A 22,265-nucleotide genomic window follows, 5' to 3' on the forward strand; every position below is an offset into this window, starting at 1 on the left:
CAATGTTTTACACCAGCTTCACCATGTACCGTACACACAGGATGGGACGCACTGAAGGGAGTTCGGTTGCATGTTTGCAAGAGGATTGTCGTTTTACGGCACAGCTTACGCAAACTATGACCCACGATGGAGCAGAGATAAAACGGCATGTCTGATGAGAAGCACACAAAAGTCCACTGAAATTTATATTGTTCGGTTGCTATCGTTTCGAATGCGACCTTCAAAAGGGTCATCAATTTTGGAGGTTTGTAAAAATAAGTTAAAAAACTGTATGTGTCGTGTAAATTGTGTAAATGAACAGTTGAGTAGCTTCTAGAGCTACACCATTAAACTTTCATTATTTGCACTCTGAAATAGTAATTAGTAACATCTGACCGGCTCATTTTCTTATCTCAGCTTGTTTTCACAGTAAAGACGACGAATAATGGTGCCTTATGGTAGTTTTTGCAATGGCTATTGATGTTCAGCAAGCTAAAAGCGTTCTGCTCCTTGGCGTAACTAGTCGCTGGCTCTTGAGATCCTACTTGCATGTTTTTCTACTTTCGTTTTTCTTACGTCCATGGACAATGCAAATGAGTGGTTTTTCGTTTTTCGTTCCATTTCTGCTCGTTGAGTCGTGTTTTCCAGTGTATTAAGCAAAATTAAATTCAACGCAGCCATGATTACCATTATCATCATCTTTCTCTTCTCAACCATACTTACGCCTGGTAGAATATCCGTTGTTGGCTGAGCTCTTGAAGAGCTGGTCTGTGATACGTAAATTTGTAGGCAAAAAATATCCAACTAGTGGAAGACATTGTTTGGTGTGTCCCTCCTGGCTTCCACCGGACCTAGATTAGATTTGTTTTACGAGATTTTTCCTTCCGCCAAAGGTGAGGTGGACGTAAACTGAGCTTGACATGATTCGATTTGTACCCATTTGGAACGGCGTTTTGGTTCGTTTTCTTTGCACTTGAAACATAACAAATTTAATGAAAACGGAACGCTTAATCCCACGAATCCCTTAAAACGATCGTTTAGGATGATTTGATGTTTGACTTTCACTCGAGAAGCTACTAAAATTGGGACATGTTTTACTTCCCGTCCATCGTGGTATCGTTTTTGTTCTGAACGAAGCTACGCAAGCGTTATGTCACGGTGAATAAAGGATTTAAAGAGGAGCATGCCCAAAAACAATCACTACAACCTCGTTAGAGGAAAGGGAATCACTTGACAGAGGAGGAACAAATTGTCTTATCTCTTCAATTTGTTGCTTCAAATCGTTCGCTGGCAAAATGCTGGCAAAGTGCCACACAAAATATCCACCCAGACTGTTGTATCGTCATGGTGGAGATTTGTCTCGCGAAAGCAGCAACCCACTTGCTTTGCTGGTTTGCATTTAAGACGCGGTTTTTTGAGTGAGTTGAGATTTTCTTATGTTTCAGGAATGTTTTATTGCCTCTTAAACAACAGTGAGCAAAATGTAGATAAAAAGCACGATAAAATAGTCTTATGTCCTTGAATGAAATGAGTGAGGTTGGTGAGCGAGATTATGCAACCCGTGGGGATTATGACGTTGCTATGTTCACCAAATGTTTGCTGCTTGACCTAGATTTGCTAGAAATCTGACTAAGAAAAGGGAAATTGTGAGCAAGCACAACTCAGTTTGATTTTTTGCAAGGTAGTAAAGCTTCCAAGCCCGTCTAAGCCGTTTGAAAGTGAAGGATGTACCAACATTGAAGCAATTTCAAGGTTTAGGACAACCTATCGAAACAGGATCATGCTGTTACTGCTGAACGCTGGATGCATAGCTTACAATGTTTCAGAAACGTAAAAATAACCGAAAAACGCAGAAAAACACTCCCACAAAACGGTAAAACAAACAAGCGTCAATTGACTCAATCAATTTACTCCACAGCTAAATTGAGCCCAATAAACGCGCCCGACACTCCGAATCAACATTCCCGTTTTTTCACGGTGGCCCTTCATCATAACATCACTCACATACCTGCCCGTGAAATAAATGATGACTGCATCTGGCAGTATCGATTCACACATTTCCAAACAGGCTGCGCTGCCCGCTCCCCCAACACAACGCCAATCAAGTTTTCATCTCGTGAAAACACTTCATTCGCCCTCGCTTGACTTGAGTGTATGTGTGTGCCGACATGTCACTTCCATACGTTCCGACCGGGTGCGTCCGCTCGCAGGTCTGGTTCTGGTTCTGGGTGGTGTGAAGTTTTCGCCATCAACCTTTCACACTACCCCGACGTCATACACGCGCACCCGATGGCGCCAGACGCGAATTGGAAAGTTTTCCATCCGTCGACGTCGTCGTCGTCATGCCGGATAGAGATGTGAGTAACGTTTCCCGGCCGCCTGCTCCGGCGCATCTTCAAGTGAGAACGCTCAAGACGCTGATGTGCGGAGGCAGCTAGACATCTGCAAATTATGAGGGTTTTGTGTGTTTCCAGGGAGCTGTTTACTGTCGGGATAGAGGAATGGGGATGAAAGATAAACTAGCATACTTCAGACATCAGGATGCTGCCATTTTACAAAGTTTGTCGTGCGCTGTGCTGTGTGATTTATGACCAGGAGTTGCTGCCTGGTGGAATTTTGAGGCATATTTGGGAAGAGCATAACTTTCAACATCAAATTAGCATATTCTTTACAGAACGGAACAGAATGGAGCTATGTTTTAAGGGAAAGTTTGTTCAAAAATGCATCTAATGATCACTCCCTGTGTGACGTGGTACATATGATCGGAAGTGCATGTTATTCCATACTTCCGAAAACACGCCCCCAAAATGACATCTTTGTCGGTGGAAAATAAATCAGGTGTACGCAATGTTGTCATGCTCGAACCAGTTTTCAACTAAACTCTTTTTCTACGGAATCCATTTGTGTTTTCCTTTTGGTTCCGACCGAGCCGGCGACCTAATGTGATTATAGTGGTTCCTTCGCAATCGGAAGCAGAACAGCTTGGCAATCGCTACTCCGTTTGCTTGACGGTGGAGCGAATCGATTTGACACTGAACTGAAGTAACAGCAAACACACTGTTTCCGAACCGTATTGTTGCAATTTTCACTATCCTAGAGACGGTCTAATGTTTTTTGGCGTGGGTAGAGTTGAAGGCTCAAGAAACAACAAGACAAAAACAGTAAATTCAACACGACCGAAATGGGACGTAACCCTGTCGCGGAGTGGTAGGATGGTGTACCCTACTCCGAACATATGTGTGTGATACAGAAGCGACACGACAGAAGCTCCGGAAGGAAAAATCCTATTTACTGTACTGTGCACTGCAGGGAGTGGAGAAAAGTGCCAGTTGCCCTCACATTTGACACTCCCGGAAGGGCACAGATGGTACGATTGGCAAGAAGTACGACTCAGCTTCCTGGTTGGTTTCATTCGTTTCCTGTTTTCTTGAGCATTAGAACCGTTTGCTACTACACTTCCAGCCAGCACGCGACAGTCAGTGGTAGAATGTAGATAAAATTGACAATAAAATTGACAAGCTCACCAACTTCATCTTGCTGCGTGTTTGTGCTTTCCGTTTTTGTGGCTCTTTTGTGGAGCGGCAGCAAACTTCCGGCTAAGACGTCTTCGCAAGGGCTGTGTGCTGTGAAGCCGTGCTCTGTGTGAAAAGTCACTGAAAAGGGAAGGAGTTGTAAACTGGGAATGTCTCGGTCCAGTTGGTTTGTGGATTGCGTGAAAGTCTAGTGGTGGCTGATCTAGAAGAGCGTTTGCTTGAACGTTTTTCAATTGACAGTCTTCGTGTAATGTTTTCTGAAGATATATCCTTTCAAGAAAGGCCAAAAATGTAGTCATGGATTGAGAAGGGTTGTCTTGAATACAGACTTTATGTTTGCTGTAGGTTCTATTGAATTTTAATTAAAGCATCGAATCATGTATTGTAAAATCGCGCAGTTTTTTCATGCATTTTCAAACAAACCACTAATTAATGCAACCATTTCCAAACACCGTGGACAACTAAACTCACAAAACTCACCAACGTACTACGTCTATGCTACACGATAAAGCTCAATTGCACGGGAGCAAAACACAAAAAAATAGTAACAAATCCTTCGGCAATCGGGAGCAAAAAAGTTCGCCACCCATGGTCACTCGGTCGGTAATCCGCTTTCAATCCTCGACGATGCCCAAAATCCGGGCCACAGCTGGCAAATCCCAAAACCTTGCGTGGCATAGCCGGAGGAAGTATAATTCGCTGCCGGATTGAGGAGTGCATTATGGTCGGTCGGTTGAACCGATTCGAATGGTTTTATTTGCTCCCTATCCGCTACTCCAACGCCTCTCTTTCTCTCCCGTTACTTGGCCAGAATCGGTCACACAAACGGTCAGCAGCCTCCACCGCTGGGGAGGTACGTTTCTTTGGGGCGTGAAAAGGAATGGGAGCTTTTCTGCTCCATCACGCCGTTCCGGTCTAGTTCCGGGTGCAAAAATTCAAACCATTGTCGACCGGCATGTGTTTCCTTTAGCTTGAGATTTATAGTTCTTGCGTGGGTTTGTACAAGCGAATGCGTGTGTGTGTTTTGTGAGTTTTGGTTGTGCTGGCGGCCCTTTTTGATAGGAGCGACACCTGACACACTGTGTTTTGGTATGGCGTCCCACAGCGACACGGCAGTAATCCTTGCTTTCTTTTTCATTTTTTCGTGTGAGTGTGTGAGTGTTCGACCACCCCGCTGGGGAAGGATGGGGATTAAACGCTCTTCATCTTGCGCTGTCGCCTTTCCCGCCTGTAATGGTTGCCGGTCATTCACATTTTGGCATTTACACGAACGTGTAAGACCGGCGGGAGACTGCAGAATAGGCGAACGTACGGAAAATCCTTACATGTGGAAGCTGCCTGCCTATTTCTAGCCGTTTTTTCCAAGGATTTTGCTAGACCACCTTGCAGCGTGTAACGCCAAGCCTAGCTTCTGGTTACCGGTCAGTGTCTGCATCGGGATGTCGGAGGTCGCCGAGCGGGTGTTGAAGTTGCAACTTTATCCGACACCTGCTGGTAGAACACGACACACACACATACTCCCGGTGACATGCATGTCGGAGGTTTAGCTCAACACATGTGCCGTACCGTGTAGCACCCGGTGGCAGTACATAGTATCGGATGCTTCGGACGGAAGAATTACACGTCCGGATGGGCAAGTAGAGCGGGAGATGATTTAATGCTCAACGTGTTACAGTCACTTTTGGAGATTTGCTGTTTGGGCGGGAATTATGGGTGAAAAATGGACAGGGCTTAGCTGCTATTAATGAAGTATCGTTGGCATAAAACAGAGGTGATTTAATGCAATTTGAAAGAGATGTTTAAGGATTTATTTAGTGTAATGCTGTATTTTTCATTTGTTTTTAATGTTAAATTCATAACAACTGGGAAGATCCTCTTTAAACCATACAAGTAGCAAAATTAAGTTTAAAGTTCACCTCTTGAACTGCTAAGCTCTCTATTTTGCGATGAAAAGCCCGTGTTCATGCAATAGGTTATTTAATTAGCACGACACATTGGAAAAGTAGTTTCGAAGCATTCGTATCGTAACACGCTTTTAGCAATAGTTTCGAATGATTCCACAAGTGTGACGCGGGATTATTCTATTTCTACCCTTGGCAGTTGCAAACTTATTTATAAACTCTCAATTACACCATACAATGTGCCGGTGTCAAGAGGGTCTTCCGTTCCCAGAACCGAGTAGATTGAAGGTTGAAGTAACATATTCTTTGCATAGTTCAAGAAAACAAAACCACCGACCTGGTGTACTCGGGCGGTCTCCTAATACTATTAGACGTTACTCATTGCCGCAAGCTTCACCTGCACCCGAACGGGACTGCTTGGTCAGTTTGTAATCCCACCTTTGGGTAAATTTGCAGTACAACTCGATTTCGCTGGCGACTATTTCTGTCTGTTTTTTTTGCCCCTAACTTTCGCCAACGCTCACACACACACTATCTCTCTCTCTCATCAGACGGCTGTCCCTTCAATGGCTTCCGATTTATTTTACACGTGATGGACACCTTACACCCTTCGTGGAGCAGCTTTTCGTGATATTCTTTTCCGATACAGTGCGGCTGCTTGCATCCCACGGGACACAACAACCGTCCGTCAGTGGTGACGTTGGTCCAGTGTGTTTTCCTCCGCTTCAACCCTTTAAATAACAAAAACACTCGCTCTAGCAGACAGTGATTGGAACGTGTTCCCGTGTGCCAAAGGGAAAAAGGATATGGTAGGTATATGCATATCCTTTTCCTTTAGTCCCATGTAGGCAGAATGGTTGAGCGGAAATGATAATTGCATGCGGGATGTGTGGGTGTGTGAATGGAGGACAAGACTCTTTTTTTATTAGTTTTTATTTGTTTTCCTTCCAATGTCCACCACGTGGTACGCTCGGTCGTTTGACGGTTGGTGTGATGCGCATCGGGGAATACGCAAAGGCTCAAAAGCAATTTCGGATATCGAATTTAAATAGTGTTTGCATAAAAAATTACACCCGCCGGCAAGGATACAACAGCGACGGAAACAGTGTTACATCATGCAAGACCATTTCAGGGAGGGCGGAGAGCGTTAAAAGTAATGCATCTGATTTGCATAAAAATCACGCATTGACTTTACGGCTTGTTCAAATTTTTTTTGGGATGTGAACTTGACACAAACGGAGTAACGACTATGTTGAATTTACACGATTTTAAGGCACTTTGAACAGGGAAAACATATTCAGCGGATTTGTTTGTAAAACTTCGTGTTTTCCTAATATTTTTGTTCAATCCCTTCCGACCCTATTAGCATAATAAGCGCCTGGCCTCTTATCTACACCGCCGATGCCACCACTTGACCCTGGCTTTATGAGAATTATTATCATAATGATGATCATCATCTTAATCTTTCGAACCCGGAGAAGTAAAAGAAAGGGCCAAGGACCGAGGGTAACGGAAAAGTTCTTCTCCAACGCTAATTACAATAATTTAGACAACTTCGAAGGCGCAACATGTAACCCAAACCGAAGCGGGAACGTTCTGCATCATCCTAAGCCCGAAACCAAACCCCATCATCCTCTTATCATCTCTTCGATAAATAAGCATTATCAGCCCTAACGACGGTATTGATGGCTTTTCCGTTGCCACGATCTGGCGGGGTGGACGATTTTTGTGAGGCTTCTTGAAAGGTTTCTCTCGTCCACGTCCCCATTACTGTGTTTCCTCTTCATCCCAGCGGGGCTCCCAGAGTCGTACCCCAGTCGCATTTTCGTCTATTGGCTGCAACGGGTTCGGGTTAAGTTTGAACATCCGGTAGCGTTATAGCCTCACCAGCCCCAGCACAAAAAGGAGTTTGTCTTTCCTTTGGGCCCTTGTTTCCCCAACTGTTTTGCCCTTTCCATCAATTCCATTCGTTTGTTTCCACTTCATTCCATCTTTCAGGGGGGAAGAAAGATGTTTGGCAAAATGGATAAAAAATATGGCAACAAAATAAGTAAACACAAACACTTCCACACGTGCCTTCTCGGTTGTTGGGGAAGTTGGGGAGAGGTTTATGTGCGCAAAAGGGCGGCGTACAATCGGATTACTTCCCGGGCCTGGGCCGTTCGGAGCGCGCTTTTCCACCCCGAGGGTAGCATAAAGCAAGGCGTTGTGTTGTTTTTTTCTCTCTCCGAAAGGCCCTGGCGACGGCGTCATGCGTTTGCTCTGGATGAGCCTTTTTTCTAAGAGGAAAATATTTCTCTCTCGACACTTTCCGCCTTGTACCGTTTGATGGGTGGATGAGAAGAAATAGGGCCTAAGGGACGCCCGGTCCGGTTGTTCTGTGTTCTGATTTTTTGTTTGCACTTTCGAGTTTGTGTGCAGTTTTTCCTACGGATATTTCTCACACGCTCAGTGTTGTTTCCCTTTGGCAGACGCTAGCGAAAGGTTCGACAGGTTTAAAATTACATTAGAAAAGTTATCCCATTAAAAGTTTGATCACAGTGCATCAGAATGGATGATTCTTTTGGAGGAGCAGCGTTGGTTTGCAGGAATGTTAGGGAAATGAAATGAAATTTAAAATGTAATACATTCAATTTTACGATATAACTGTTTGATCTTATAAGCCGTAATGGTAATTTAGTTTAATGTAAAAACATAAAATGAAATTAAGCTTTCAAGCTGTACTAAAACTGCATCACATCAAAAATTTCCAAAATTGGACTTCTCTTTCTCCCTTTTCTATCATGTTCGTTGTTGCTAATTTGCATCCCAACTCAAGCACACCAAAATGTCGTGAATGCCGGAAGCAAACCACAAACCTGGTGAGATACTTGTCGTCGACGTTGGTGGCGTTTGATTGATCGAGAAATCGTGCATTATGACAATTTCCATAAACTGTTCATGCTCATGGTAGCGATTGAGCATGTTCCATACAGTCAACGATTGCATGTGACATACACAAGATCGATAAGATCTCAGCTAGATTTGCTGGGAATAGCGTGTATGAAATTACACTTTGGAGATAACCATTTTGGTATCGAATCTTTTTTAAAGATTCATTACAAACTGTCATCGCGTGAAGGATTTTGTTTTAATTTTAGGATGACTTCATGCCTCAAACTCACGAAGCAACGCTAAATCGTACACTTATCAAACTTATCAAAGAGACTACTCCACCAGGCTATATTGCTCCTACTACTTAGGAAAACATTAACTGCGCACATCTTAACGGTCTTCCGACTGAGCCGCGTGTTTCAAGTCACGATTTTGATCTTGCGATTGCCCCATACGGCTTACACTACGCCATTGATGAGCTTCAAAGATCCGGCAGGGTGCAAAACCGTCGTGCAGTGAGTCATCTGACCTCCCCAGGGCGCAAAGATGCCGCCCATTAGGATCGATATTAATGTCAGCGGTAATTGCAACTGACAGCGACGCAGCAGTACACCGCTTTTGCCGGCGGATAGATTTTTGTGTAGCTTTTCTACCGGCTGTGGTGGGAGTTTGTGTCTTATGGCAGATGCACACAATCTTTGCTTGAAGCTCATTACAGCATCATTGACTGGTTGCGAACTCTTCAACCAATCGCGAAGAAGTTCGATCAGCTGAATGTCTTGTGCGAACTTCAGCAGCTTCCAGCGCGCTCGAGGTATTCGGCCGCTTGCCTAACCAATACTTGTGCCATATGATTTCGCAAGTCGATGAGCATCAAAACTGACGACGCAATAGCAACATAATCATATTTATTTACGATTCATACCACCTTCCTTCCATTTCCTTAGCGTAAATAATTTCTTTGAAATTGTCTATCTCCGCTTGCTGACGTAAAAAAACAAAAACTGAATGCTAACGAACTCCTCTGCTCTTGTCTGTTTTCAGAACATACTGGAAAAGTTTAATCCCGGAGCACGACAGCTGATCAGCGCTGGCAAGGCGTACCTGAAGGCACTGCATGGAGCGTCTACTGCGTCGAACGTCTTTAACGAGGCACTCGCCAAGATCGCCGTCAATGCACAACAGGGAGGAACCATCGATATTGGTAAGAACCGGGAAGCAGCAGCTAGCCGTCCAGGAGTGTGATTTGTTTAATCGATGAGGCTTTATTGAACCTAGACGCACTGGTGTACTAGATTATTAGAATTACCCCTCATTAACGCATTGGTAAACATTAATTTGCCGCTCACTGGTCACATGCGATGCAGCTGGAAGCTTTTTAACGAACCAAGAGGACCGCTCTGTTCGTCCAATGCCTGCATACACAACGTATGTGCGAATCAACCTTTGATATTTCCCTCCGTGTCTGTTTAATGCATTCGCTAATGTGCCTAGCTCGTTGGAGCGTCCTTGTCCACACTAAGGACCCGTTTATGTGAACAAGTTTGCACGTTCACTAGCTCCCACAAACCGTCGTGAGCAGGTTGGTGGAAGGCATGGTTTACTTCAGTTTTTTAATGCTACAATATGCGAGAGTACATTCGTGCTGCTCAAAGGTTGCTTCAGCTGAACAGGACCGTTGAGGTGGAAAAAGATTATGCATCGGCGATGATGTTTCCGGCAATACATTCTCGTCTCTGGAAAGCCACTTACCGGGCGGTTCTTTTGACTCGATTGAGTCGTTGGAATAGATTATCAACTAGTTTGATACGTCTGCGTTCGATGGAAGGTAATTTTAAAGAAGCGAGCTAATTTGTAGCACACACACTTCCGGGAAAAGATATAAAGGACTACTTAAGAATGTGTCTCGATGTGTATTTCCTGATGATGGTTTGTATGATACTCTTTATGAGACTGTCTGGTTGATAGTATGCTGACTCCTGAAAGCATCCGGCTTATTGCATTCATACACATACTCAAATCTGCACGAATTTTGCCCTACCTTCAGCAACCTGCAACCTCCTAGCACTTACATTTTGAGTGCACGTAGAAATTGAATTCGTTGAAATTAATTCAATTCCAGCACTGCAAATGGGGATCCTTATCCCGACCAGCAGCTTCCAATTCGCGACTGGCAGAAATTAAATTCATCACCAAAATGAACAAAAAACAAACCTGCCACGAGCGACGGCTAATCTTGTCAGCGTAATATCAGCATCAGGCAGGCTGAAGGATGGATCCACCCGTTCGTATCTTTCCGTCAATGAAAAGAATTCACGTACAGCACCAACTCTTCGTTCGCTAAGCATCATCGGCGGGTAGCAAATGAAAAGTCACCTGGAAAAGTTGAATTATGGGAAAGAAAATCTTGTTCTAAAGGGAACAGGAAATATGGCTCTTAGGCTTCACCGATTCGGAAGCCTTAAATTGAAAATGAAAAATCAACAACCTCCATCTTCTATCGTTCTTCTTACTTCTTTCTCTCAGCTTACTGACGATGCCAGTGCTGAATGGAACTGACTCGGGTGTTCTTTTTCTATTCGCCTTTCTGCTCTGGCGAAAACCCAAGCTACAAAGCTTCATATGAGCTCTGGCACGATTTGTAGTTGATGTTTTTTGCTCCTTTTCAATGTTTTCTTTCCATTTGCCTTTGCCTACCTCTACTCCACTCGATTGCCAGCTCCCCTGATCAGATTGTGCGATGCTGATGAGGTGGAAAATTCAATGGAAACTCACGGGCGTACGGGTGGTGCTTGCTTCCCTAGCGCTGGTGCTACCGTTCGGCCGTTGTGTCGATCCAGGAAGAAAGTGCAAGAAAATAAGGGGGAAAAAGTGCGATAACCAAATATCTCGTCTCGTACGATCTCGAGTCGATACGGTAAGGTGTGCTGTTGAGATTTCGGTACTCGATAGGGGCAAGAAAAATGGAGTGCAAATGAATGTTCACCCGTCAGATTGTTCCACCCCGCGGGATCGTTTCAATGTCTGAACGAACGATTTAACCATTATGCAGCTCGATTGGCTTCACGGTGCACTTGGTGCGAGATTTTATCGTCTGCAGTCGCACAAACACTTGGGTAGAATTGGATTTAAAGTCACATACGTGCTCGTGATTTTCACAGGTTCGTTGTGATGGAGCAAAATCTATCCCAATCGAGCGAAAAGACGTAGAAATAAATTTGATTTCTAATTAACATTCAACTTGACAGACTATTGGTTCGGTCTTAAGATTGCTGCAAACGGAAGCTTTTGCCCATGCAAAACCACCATTAGATGTGTGTATTATGAGGCTAATTATTATAATCATCCTTCCGTCCATCAATGACCGTCTTGTCGCATCGCGGAAGAACTCATTAATGCATTGATTGCCATGGCTACAAGAAACCAAACGTCCTGCTTTCATCCGTGCTCCACAAACGCCCAGCTTATGATTTCATCAATTAGCTGCATTTGCTGCTACCATCGTCGTCAGGTCCGGTGGCGGCCACCATATTACCAGCCACCAGCCTACGATTATCGCATCACGATCGCTTTATTTACCTCTTATCACATTGAGCGTGAGCGCATCGTTGCTGCAGGACGACGCATGACGCCTGGAATGAAGATAATTTGTAGTTTGTCATTAATTTGCTGCTAACACCAACCGCTCCGACCGGTGCAGAGGCGAACGCGCTTTTTTGTGTTACAGGAAAGCATACCAGACACACTGGAAAGTGTTTGATAACTATCGCTCAGGTTGACGGTGTTTGTCTTGGAAGTTATCGCCGCACGCTTCCGGACGCGTAGAGGGCAGCGTTTTCTCTTTCACCTTCACCGGGTAGGGACTGTAGGGACGCGTTCCTTACAGCCGCCTGGTCGATGCTAATCGCTCCGATCGAAACGAGGCGCTTGCGACGTGCGTGACGACATCTGCAGCCGAACCTTGTAGCTCAACCGGATGACCGATTCGTATGGGGTACTAATGGCGGTCCAAGCCGCTTCAATCACTGTCCAATTACTGTCAACGGCCCTAGCAGAAGGGCCGGACAACGGTCGCAGTAAATGCCGAGAGCGAAAGTGCACCGTCGGACGATGATACACTGCACAGGAATGCATCCCATCACTCTCACCAGTGGCGGGCCAGTGTGTCGCTGATAAAAACGTAATTCCTGAAGAGGAAGCTTCCCATTTTTTTACACCGAGTTCCTTCCCTGTTGTTGCGAACCGTCCTGAAGCGTCCATTTACGGGTGCAAGCTTTATTACTTTAGCTGGAGCTGTTTGCAACCGATTCACGTCCACCGTGTACGATCGGTGGGTTTTGATTGATTGGCCAAAAAGGGAGACAGAGAGAGAGGCGTCTCAGCAGCATCTAGGCGAGCAGAGGGCAGAGACATTCGTTGTGATTCAACCGAACCGCATCGAATGCAAATCTAGCCAACGATCGAACCGTACCCGGTGGCTCGGGATAGAATTCGAAATTCAGATTTGTTGTGTGTGTGTGTGTGTCTGTTTGCTGTTGGTGATGGGAGCTGCTGCTTTTTTATTACTATTATGTGTGCACTTGCACATTTGCATTGTGGATAAAAATGCACACCGCACTCCGCAGACCAGGCCCTCTGACAGTCGATAGGGCCACGGTAAGGCGCCCTTCTCTACCATTTGCATCCCAACGGCGAGGGAGTTTTTTGCTCTCTCCCCCTGTATACTGTCGCTTCCGAACGTACGTGCTTCGGTCGGTGCGATAAATCGAACCGCGGGAAAAAGGATGCAGAAATTTCACATTCATTCCCCGCCGAACGTGCCTGTTGGTTGCAAAACTGTGGCAGCGAATGAAAAAAAAAAGCAGCAAAAATTCCCAAACGTACTCCGCGGCAGCTGGTGCTTTTATAGAGCGCGAAAAATAAAATACTCTCCTCCTCTGGGCTCGAGCGAAATATTGTGCGAATTTTGCAGCCCGTGTTCATTATTAAAAACCACACTTTTTATCATTGAATAAACAACTGCCGGAGTGCCGCGGTAAACAGGTGCAGTTTTGTCGCTCTTTTAAGGGATGCTTGCGTACGCACCGATACGCCACGTTCCCAGATGCGTGAAGGTGGGTACTTTTTGGTTCATTTATTTATATCGCATCGTTTCTGCACTTTGTTAGCAAGTGCAGCGTTTTGCATTATTAAATACGGGCTCGTTTCTTCGGTGAGTGATTTTGAATGATGCTGCCGAGGGCGGCGAGATCGTTTTTACTGCGATGATGTTAGTTGCTTACCGGGCCGTAGCATTATTTTAAGCTCTCCACTCTTTAACACACATCGAACATCTATCGGTTTTAATCAACATTCCAGCGTAGTACACTACAGCAGTATTATTTATAATTATTCTCTTAGAAGCAATGTAGGCAGAGTTTTATACAAAAGCATTATTTTTCCATCGCTTTTTAAGCCACAATAACTTCAAAAGTGTGTATTTTTGCATGAAATGTACGACATCATGCTTACTGCACTTATTTGCTGTTGTTACCTGTGAAGTTCCTCTTTTAGGCTCACTGCATAAAAAGTCCTCCAACGGAAACTCAACGAGAGAAGAAAAAAAACCCAACATTCCGGTAATAATGGTAATGACGATGCAAATTGGTGCATATTTGTTTGTCGTTGCTTTTTATTTGCCTTGTGTATGCATGTTGTTCATCCCCAAACAAGTGAAAATTCATTGCGACATCATCAATCAATTTTTGAGTAAGTTTTTCCGGAACTGCCCACATCCACACACGCTCGCCGCCGTCTGCACGGTGATACGGGGTCATTAATTTTATTTTATCTCGAGCGCCAAACGCATGTGTCATCGATTGAGCATAATGTCGGACTGATACAGAAAAAAAATCGGAAAATAATCGGCCACCCACAGTGGGAGTAGGAAAATTTTAAAATGGGGAAGAAAAAAAACGGAAACATTCGCGAAATTGAGATGAATGGGAAGTGAATTGCAAACCAAATAAATAATCAATTGTTTCCTTGCTTTTGTCGCTTTCGTGTTCCACTCTGCTGACCATCTGTTTGTTGTGACACAGTTTGGTTATAAAGTAAATTAAAATGTATCAATACGCTGTACGGCCCCCGTCGCTCGCGATTGTTCATTAATTTACTTTGAGCATAATGAATGTGCCACGCACGCCCAAAGCTGGTTTTTATTACTGTTTTGCATTTTGCCTTTATACATGTCTAGAAAAGCTATTCTACTCACTAGCTTTTAATCTAGTTTCAACATATACAGTCATACAATTACTTTTCTAGCAGCAATTGCCCTGAAGGGGCTTTTCATGACTCTCTAGACCCATTGAAGTAAAAGCAACCCGGAACCTTTCCCACTGGCTGCTCCAACGCTTGGCACTCAGAATAGTTTCGCAAGAACCGACCGTTTCAATCGCACGCCCGGCGCAAAACAAGCGCATGAACACGAGCGCGTACCCTTCCATTTTCATAAATCAACATTCCGGGCAGCACGGGCACTACGATTAATGAGCAGCGGTGTGGTGCCAGTGGCAGTTGTTAACCTTCCATTTAATTTCCCCCACCCCGCTCAGGACACACGGATAAGCCCTTTCTTTTCTGCTGATTACAGGTTCCGCCTTGATGAACATTGTCGGTGTGTACAAAGAGATCCAGGATCAGCACATGAACATCGTAAGTAGTGGCCCGTAGTAGCTAGTCGCAGCAAACGCTTAGATTAGATCGAAAGCTTCGTATGTTAACACCTGGTTTTTGGTTTTTCTTTCGCCCATCGCCTCCCCCCCTCCCCCCCTGATGCAGCTGAAAGCGTTCTACGTCGATCTGCTGGTGCCGCTGGAAACGAACCTCGAGAAGGACACCAAGGTGGTGCAGTTCGAGCAGAAGAAGTTTCTGCAGCAGCACAAGATGCGCTCGGACAGCTACAGCAAGGCGGCCGCCACGATGAAGAAGTACCGCAAGAAGAACTCGAAAAACACGCCCAAGGAGGCGGAGAAGGAAATCAAGAGCATCCAGGCGTTCGAGGAGGAAAAGCACAAGCTGGACCAGTTCTGCGAGCAGAGCCTGAAGAACGCGATGACGCAGGAGCGGCGCCGGTACGGGTTCGTGCTGGAGCGCCAGTGCTCGCTCGCCAAGCACTGGATGGCGTACCACCACTCCGGCCACATGATCATCGAAAAGTCGCTCGACAACTGGAACGACGTGGCGGCGACGCGCGAATTTCTGCCCCCGAACGTGGAGAACATGTTCTCCGCCAAGCAGGCGCTGCGCGACGTGGAGGACGAGGACGACGACGACCGGGAGTCGATCGCGTCCCAGCTGCGCAAGACGCGCTCGATCGATGCGTCCTGCCTGGACATGCGCTCGCTGGCCGACGTCGCGAACAGCACGCTCCAGATGCCGCGGGCCAAGTCCGAGTTTAATCTGAACAACAACACCGGCACGCTGCTGAGTGGACACCATCACCACCATCACCACCACAACCACCACGCGATGATGTTGATGGGTGGCGGTGGCGGTGGCGGGGCCGGCAGTATGATCGGGGGGGCCACCAACGGCAAACCGGACATTTCGCACTGGGAGCGGCCCACGGTGAAGGCGCTGTACGCGTACCTGTCGTCGGGCGAGAACCAGCTCAGCTTTCTCGAGGGCGATCGCATTGCGCTCGTGGGCGACCGGGCCAAGGGCTGGCAGTTTGGGGAGAATCTGCGCACGCAAAAGTTCGGCTGGTTCCCGATAGCCTACACCGAGACGGAGCGCGACGACAAGGAGAGGTAAGTGAGAGCCGGTTGCCGGTCGGTCGGTCGATCGTGATAGGGTAGCGGTGTGATACGTTTCCCTCTGTTTCTGCGTGTTTCAGCATCAGCGAGTGGGTGAAGGCGCCCGCGAGCGACATCGAGCTGGACCACACGCCCGACACGTCGCTCGAGAGTACGCTGGTGGACGACAGCCTGTCGAAGATGACCGGTTCGTACCACGGCGGCGAGGACGCATCGCCGACGCGCATGTTCGGCGACACGATCCAGTACCGGCAGTCGAAACAGTTCCGCCGTCTGTCGCGTGGCGAGAAGCCTCCGAAGCCGGGCCCGCCGCCCCAGCTGCCGGCGCCCGTACCGACGCCGGTCGTGCCGAACAGTTACAGCGGTGGCGGCAGCAAGCAGCAGCAGCGTCACGATGGAGCGTCCGGCTCGGGGGGCATTCCCCAGTCGAACAGCTTCTCGTCGGCCGGAGCGCCACCGATGACGTCGGACAAACGCAAATCGGGCTCGGCTACGATGAACTTCAGCAAGCCGGTAAGTACCATCAAAGGTGGAGATAATGTTGAGGATGATGCTAATGTTATGTCTTTCTTGTTTTTGTGTGCAGCCGGCTAGCAGCAATCCGAAGCAAAAACGGGCGAGCAACGGTATGGCCAGTGCCTCGCTGCATAGCAGCAATGACAGCGGGTTCTCCAACGAGCCCCAACCGCAACCGGAAGCTGATCTGTACTCGGACGAGGAACCAGTGAACCGAGTGCCAATAAGGTAAGGACTTTTTGAAGGGTTTGTTTTTGCTTGGCGGTTTGACTCTATCGGTGAAGGCATTTTCGGTGACAATTACTAACCAATTTAAGAGCTGTTCGATGCATCAAAGTGATGATTGGAGTGTTGTGGGCTTTCTTGTACTAATTACTAACAATTCCTAGAGGTGGAGCGCTGACTAACAGCAAAAGGTGAAGGACATCGCTTATCGAAACGGGTAGAATCGAAAAAAAAGACCAAGACCTCACACGCTACTATGCTCCGCAGATCGGCCCGCTCGGAGAAGAACCTGCTGAACGACCAGACGACGATGACACGCTCCGGCGGTCGTGACAGCAGCGTCCCTTCGCCGCGCTACCACGACGAGGACGATATCTACGGCACGATTGTGCCACCGCGGCCCCGCGGCCAGCAGAGCCAGATGATGATGCGCCAGGCGAACAGCTACGGCAACATTGCCGAAAGCAACTCGGGCACGCTCGAGTACGGCTATCGCACGCGCAACCGCGGGTCCGGCTCGGAGGGCCAGCCCAACCAGAGCGACTCGCAGAAGATCAAGCGCACCAAATCGTTCTGGAAGTTCTCCAAGTCCGAGGACCACATCCTGGAGGGGATGGCCATGTGGAAGCACAACGACATCATACCAACCGGGCGCGAGAAGCGCGAGATGGAGAAGAAGGAGGCCACGCTGAAGCGCAACATGCGCAAGAAGGAGCAGCTGGAGAAGCAGAAGCAGAAGGAGATGATCGCGGCCAAGGCGGAGGAGGAGCAGCAGCAGCAGCAGCAGCAGCAACGTCGCAAGGATAACTCCCGGGGCAACGCGAACGGTATGATGGACAACGAAAGCAACACCAGCACGCTGGTGCGCGGCAACAATCGAGAGTCGCGGGACCGCGATCGAGACCAGCGGGGGGAGCCAATGCGTGAGCGGCCACACAGCATTGCGCTGATGTCGGAGCAGGAGAAGTTCCCCATCACCAAGTCGGACATTGACAAGCGCATCTCGAAGATTGACCAGGAGTTCCACCAGCAGCAGAAGAAGGCCAGCCGCGGCGGACAGGAGGAGGATCGTGGAGGTCGTTCCGGTCGCGATCGCGGCGAGGGAGGAGATCGCAAGCAGTCCAAGGGTGGCAAAAACGACACCAACAACAACAACAACTCGCGCCACAGCTACGCCGGCGAACATTTGCACCACCAGGAGCAGGAGCTGTACGGGGAGGCACCGATGGGCGGGGGGAAGCACGGTGGCAAGCAGGACAAGTATCGCACGACGGAGCGCGAAACGAGCAAGAACCGCAACAACGATGCGCTGAACAAGTACTACCAGGACCAGACGTTCGATGACTTCTCGATCATACCGGCCGACTCGATCATGATGCAGGACACGAGCTTCTACGACGACGACGGCATGATGGACGACATGATGCTGATGAAGACGGTGCGCCGGAAGGAGATCCTGAAGCAGTACTACTCCAGCGGCACCGACACGGAGCGCAACTCGTCCAGCTCGGACCCGTACGACTGCATCGTGGTGGACGACCATCTGGTGGCGAAGGGGCGCGATCGGAAGTCGAACGGTGGCCAGGACGGCACGATGATGCGCATGATGAACGATCGGCGGGGCGACAAGAAGGATCGCGGCATGCCCGACGACAAGATGGCGTTCTCCACCTTCCGGGGCGGTGTCTCGGGCGGCAATGGAGGCCGCGGCCAGATGGACGATGATGACGATGACACGATGATGGCATCGATGACACTGGACGACGAGCTGATGGAGGAAGAGCAGCAGCAACAACATCATCATCAGCAACAGCAGCAGCAGCAACAGTCCCGCCAGCAACAGACCCGCGATCGCCGTTCCAAGAGCTCCAAGGGCAATCTGGCCGAGTCGAAGTACGAATCGGAGCACGAGGCGCGCATCAGCGCCAAAATGCAAAGCAACGGTCAGCAGCAGCAGCAGCAACAGAAGCGCAAGTCCACCAAATCGATCGCCTCGGACGGGAAGGCGTACGGGCCGTGGTATGATCTGTGGGGCGCCGATAGCTCGGTCCACAACCAGAAGCTGTAGAAACCATCGTGCACCGTATGCGTACTCCGTATGGTGAATCGATCTTTAACGCCGGTGTAAAGATCGCATTTCAGCCGAAAAGCACAAACACACACACACGTACACACAATGCAACAGTTGAATCAGCAGTCCCAATCATAACGTCACCAAATCAGCATACAAGCCCTAAAGTAATATTCGACAGCACATACAGGACAACCAGGACGCCATGACCTTACAGTGAAGCTTTTTCGGCAAATGACTACTAAAAATTGATACAAATCGGACACCCCAATGGTCGATCGGTTTGGGCAGGACAGGACAGTGACAGGACGGATATGCGCCGACATGATTACCACCATGCAACCATTCCCAAATGTATGCAGCCGGCAGTGGCGCTGCAATGTTTTTTTTAGTCTTATTAGTCGATTATTTAAATCGTTCGTTTTACCCTCACCTCAGCCGCCGACGGGCGCGCGTACAGTAGCGTGGTAAGCATGTTTTTAGGGTTACGATAGCACGTAAGAGAGTAGACCGTGTGCGGATGCTTTACCCTTTTTGGTACCCAGATCCAGATGCAAAGGTTTCAAACGCGCAGCAGGATTAGAAACGGCCGCTGGCGCTGTTTAATGTTTACGTTGACCGTTCAGAATCGTTTCGTTTTGTTTTCCACTGTTCCCTTTACGTTTGCATATTATAATGAAATTTTATTTCTGGTTGTGGGAAGTATTCTCCAATGTTAATCGCGGTATTAGTTTTGTTTTTAAATAGAGCGCAGCAGTATTTCGGCAGTCATTTGTCGATGTTGTAAAATGATGTTAACTGCCCCGTCATAGTCAGTATTGTTTACTTGATGTTGTTTTTTTCTTCCATCTATTATCCACTTCCGTCCCTTTCGGCCTGTTTTGTGTAAGAGGAAGCGTTAGGATTTCTGCTCAAACATTCGATGTTGACGATGGACCTAGTGAAACCATTCCAGCGAGTTATAAATAGAGTAAGCTTTGTACTTTTTGTACCGCCAGACAGACGTTAATGTGCCAATAGTGAGCGAAATGTTCGCTGGAGAGTTGAATTCGAACGATGCACTTGGGCGGAGTGCAACAAAGGAAGGGACAATAATATTCAACCATTACTGTTAGGGCTAGTGTAACAAGATAGTCAACCATTTCGTACTCGAATGAATGTTTAATTTATAAAACCACTTCCGGAAGATTCTCGTTCGCATCTTGTTCGCGAGCTTGAACATTGCGCACAGCGCGAGCAACGGCCTTCGGATGGTTTTGAAACGTTTTGTGTTTATGATTGTATTATCTATTATTGTCAATAAAATCATATTAGTTAACAACGATCAGATTTTTACTTCAATTGTAGCCGAAATCAGTAAAAAGTAATCGCCTGTTGGCACTTCATCGAAGCGCCTGACAGGTATGCAAGTCGTGTTGTGCCAATTGCATACATTTAGGCGCTTGTCTTGATTTCCATGTGCCATGTGATTCCTGCACGTTCTTCAGGTATCGGTTGATTTTGAAGCTACTTTTCTGTTTATTTGTTTAAAAAACAACGCAAAATGAAATCTCTGTCACATCTGTAGCACATTTGCCTCTCCAAATCCCTTTCTTATCGTTAACAATGTTGTGACCACGCTTTCAAACAAGCCTGCAGTGCAAACATTGCTCCGTTGGCTGATAAATGTGCTCGAGAATTCTTGGAAACATAACAAAAGCAAAAGCAAGGACCTGCTCGAAGGTATTGCGATAACAGCTCGTCGATGATTCCTGAAGCAATCCAGAATTTGTTTAACCAACCCATTTCGGGAGCTCAAACAAACCTGATTCAATATTGGCACCCGTACGGCAAACATCACCGCTATTTATCATGGCTAAACAAACGTCACGTTCTGGCAGCAATTATCCCTTTCTTTCTTTTCTCGAAACGTCTTCTTATTTTAAATTGGTCTCAGTAATTCTGCGAAAAGAGTAAAACAAAACCTAGTTCCTTTTGTACGCCTTCACCGAATAGCACAAACATTTGCATCTTTCAGCTTCAGAGCACACGAAAACGCTAACATTTCATTCTTCTCTTTTCCATTGACTTCTGTTTGTGTTCGCTGTGTCATCGGATGTCCTGCGGCGTGTTCTGTCATCGCCCACGCGCCCCCCCGCAGAGCTTCCCAGTTTGCGACGGTCAAACTGCGCACGACCAAGACAAACGACCGCTCGGCACCGATTATAAGATAATTAAAAGCAATCGGAGAGCTACCCTCTCCGGAGCCCATCGCCATCATCCGCCCGTCCAGCCGGGGTCCGCCGGCATCGTCCGGATCCGGGACACCCGGCACGCTTCCAAGCCATCCCCAACTGTCCGGCTGCCATCCGCTGGACCATCATCATGCGCTTCCCGTCGGGGTGGAGATGCAGCGCCAGGATTTGCCCGGCTCATCCGTCCCGCCGCCGTCGGTGTCCGATGGAAATGAACCAGAGCTCCCGGTCGTCGAAGGAGTCCCACCCTCATTCCTGCTACCGTCCGTCACCGACGAAGGGATGCAGCATTAAATGCACCGATGCACATCCAATCTCGGAAGCCCTCTGCGTTACTACGAACCATTGAGCACACCGATTGGTGTGGCGACCCTTTCGTCTCCGTTGCGCTTTTCGTCGTCTCGGCAGGGAAAGGCAGCACGGGTCCTTTTTCCCAACATTCCATTCCTTCCTTCCATTCCGTAACACTTGCACTTCGATTCTTAACTCCGTCCATCCGGCGGGAACTATCCTTCGAGTCCTTGGCATACCAACAACAAAGGGCCTACGCAGGAAGAATGCAGGAATGTCCACCTCCCGAACCCGTCCAGGAGATGGCAAAAAACACGCAGGACGCTCTACTGAAAATGGGGAGGAATTTAATTGGAACGCTTGTACCACTTCCAGTAGTCGTCATCCGAACGGCGGCGACCGGACGGCAGCGGGATGATTGACTTTCGGGCCAATTAACTGGCGGGAGCGGGGCGACGTAATTAAATCGAACCGTGCTGCTCATTCGCATCGATTTGGGAACGATTAACCTGGCCTACATTCGAATCGACGACGGGACGAAAAATACATCAATGAAACAACGACGTGTTATTATGCTGTCGAAATATGGAGGGGAACCTACGAGAAAGGTTAGGTTTAAGCAAACATCAAAATGAAAAGCATCGACACCAGACATGGGGTGGAGGATAATAATGCGATGACGAAGAACGTATTACGTCAAGACAAGACAGAACTTATGAGAATAATATTTTTAAAACTCCAATTTCTACCCCGCTCTGTGTACTTCTTCTCTCCAACCACAATTGTAGGTTGTTATGTAGAGCCTGGATTTTTTTATTGTTTATTTAAAAAATAGGAAGACAAGA

At 47.5% G+C, this 22,265-nt stretch overlaps 1 protein-coding gene across 3 annotated transcripts in view; it reads left to right on the forward strand.

The window, feature by feature from the left end:
* Nucleotides 1–20,216, forward strand: part of LOC120948238 (uncharacterized) — an 83,062-nt gene extending 62,846 nt beyond the window's left edge. For all 3 annotated transcript variants that reach the window (XM_040364367.2, XM_040364363.2, XM_040364365.2), the window contains 6 exons: nt 9,332–9,491; nt 14,919–14,980; nt 15,107–16,077; nt 16,164–16,596; nt 16,670–16,827; nt 17,092–20,216. In XM_040364367.2, coding sequence (XP_040220301.2) covers nt 9,332–9,491; nt 14,919–14,980; nt 15,107–16,077; nt 16,164–16,596; nt 16,670–16,827; nt 17,092–18,892 — 3,585 coding nt within the window. In that variant the 3' untranslated portion in view covers nt 18,893–20,216. The remainder of the gene's footprint in view (nt 1–9,331; nt 9,492–14,918; nt 14,981–15,106; nt 16,078–16,163; nt 16,597–16,669; nt 16,828–17,091) is intronic.
* Nucleotides 20,217–22,265: the final 2,049 nt, after the last annotated feature.

Source organism: Anopheles coluzzii, chromosome 2 (assembly GCF_943734685.1).
Source record: "Anopheles coluzzii chromosome 2, AcolN3, whole genome shotgun sequence".
In the NCBI taxonomy this organism is placed as follows: Eukaryota; Metazoa; Arthropoda; class Insecta; order Diptera; family Culicidae; genus Anopheles; species Anopheles coluzzii.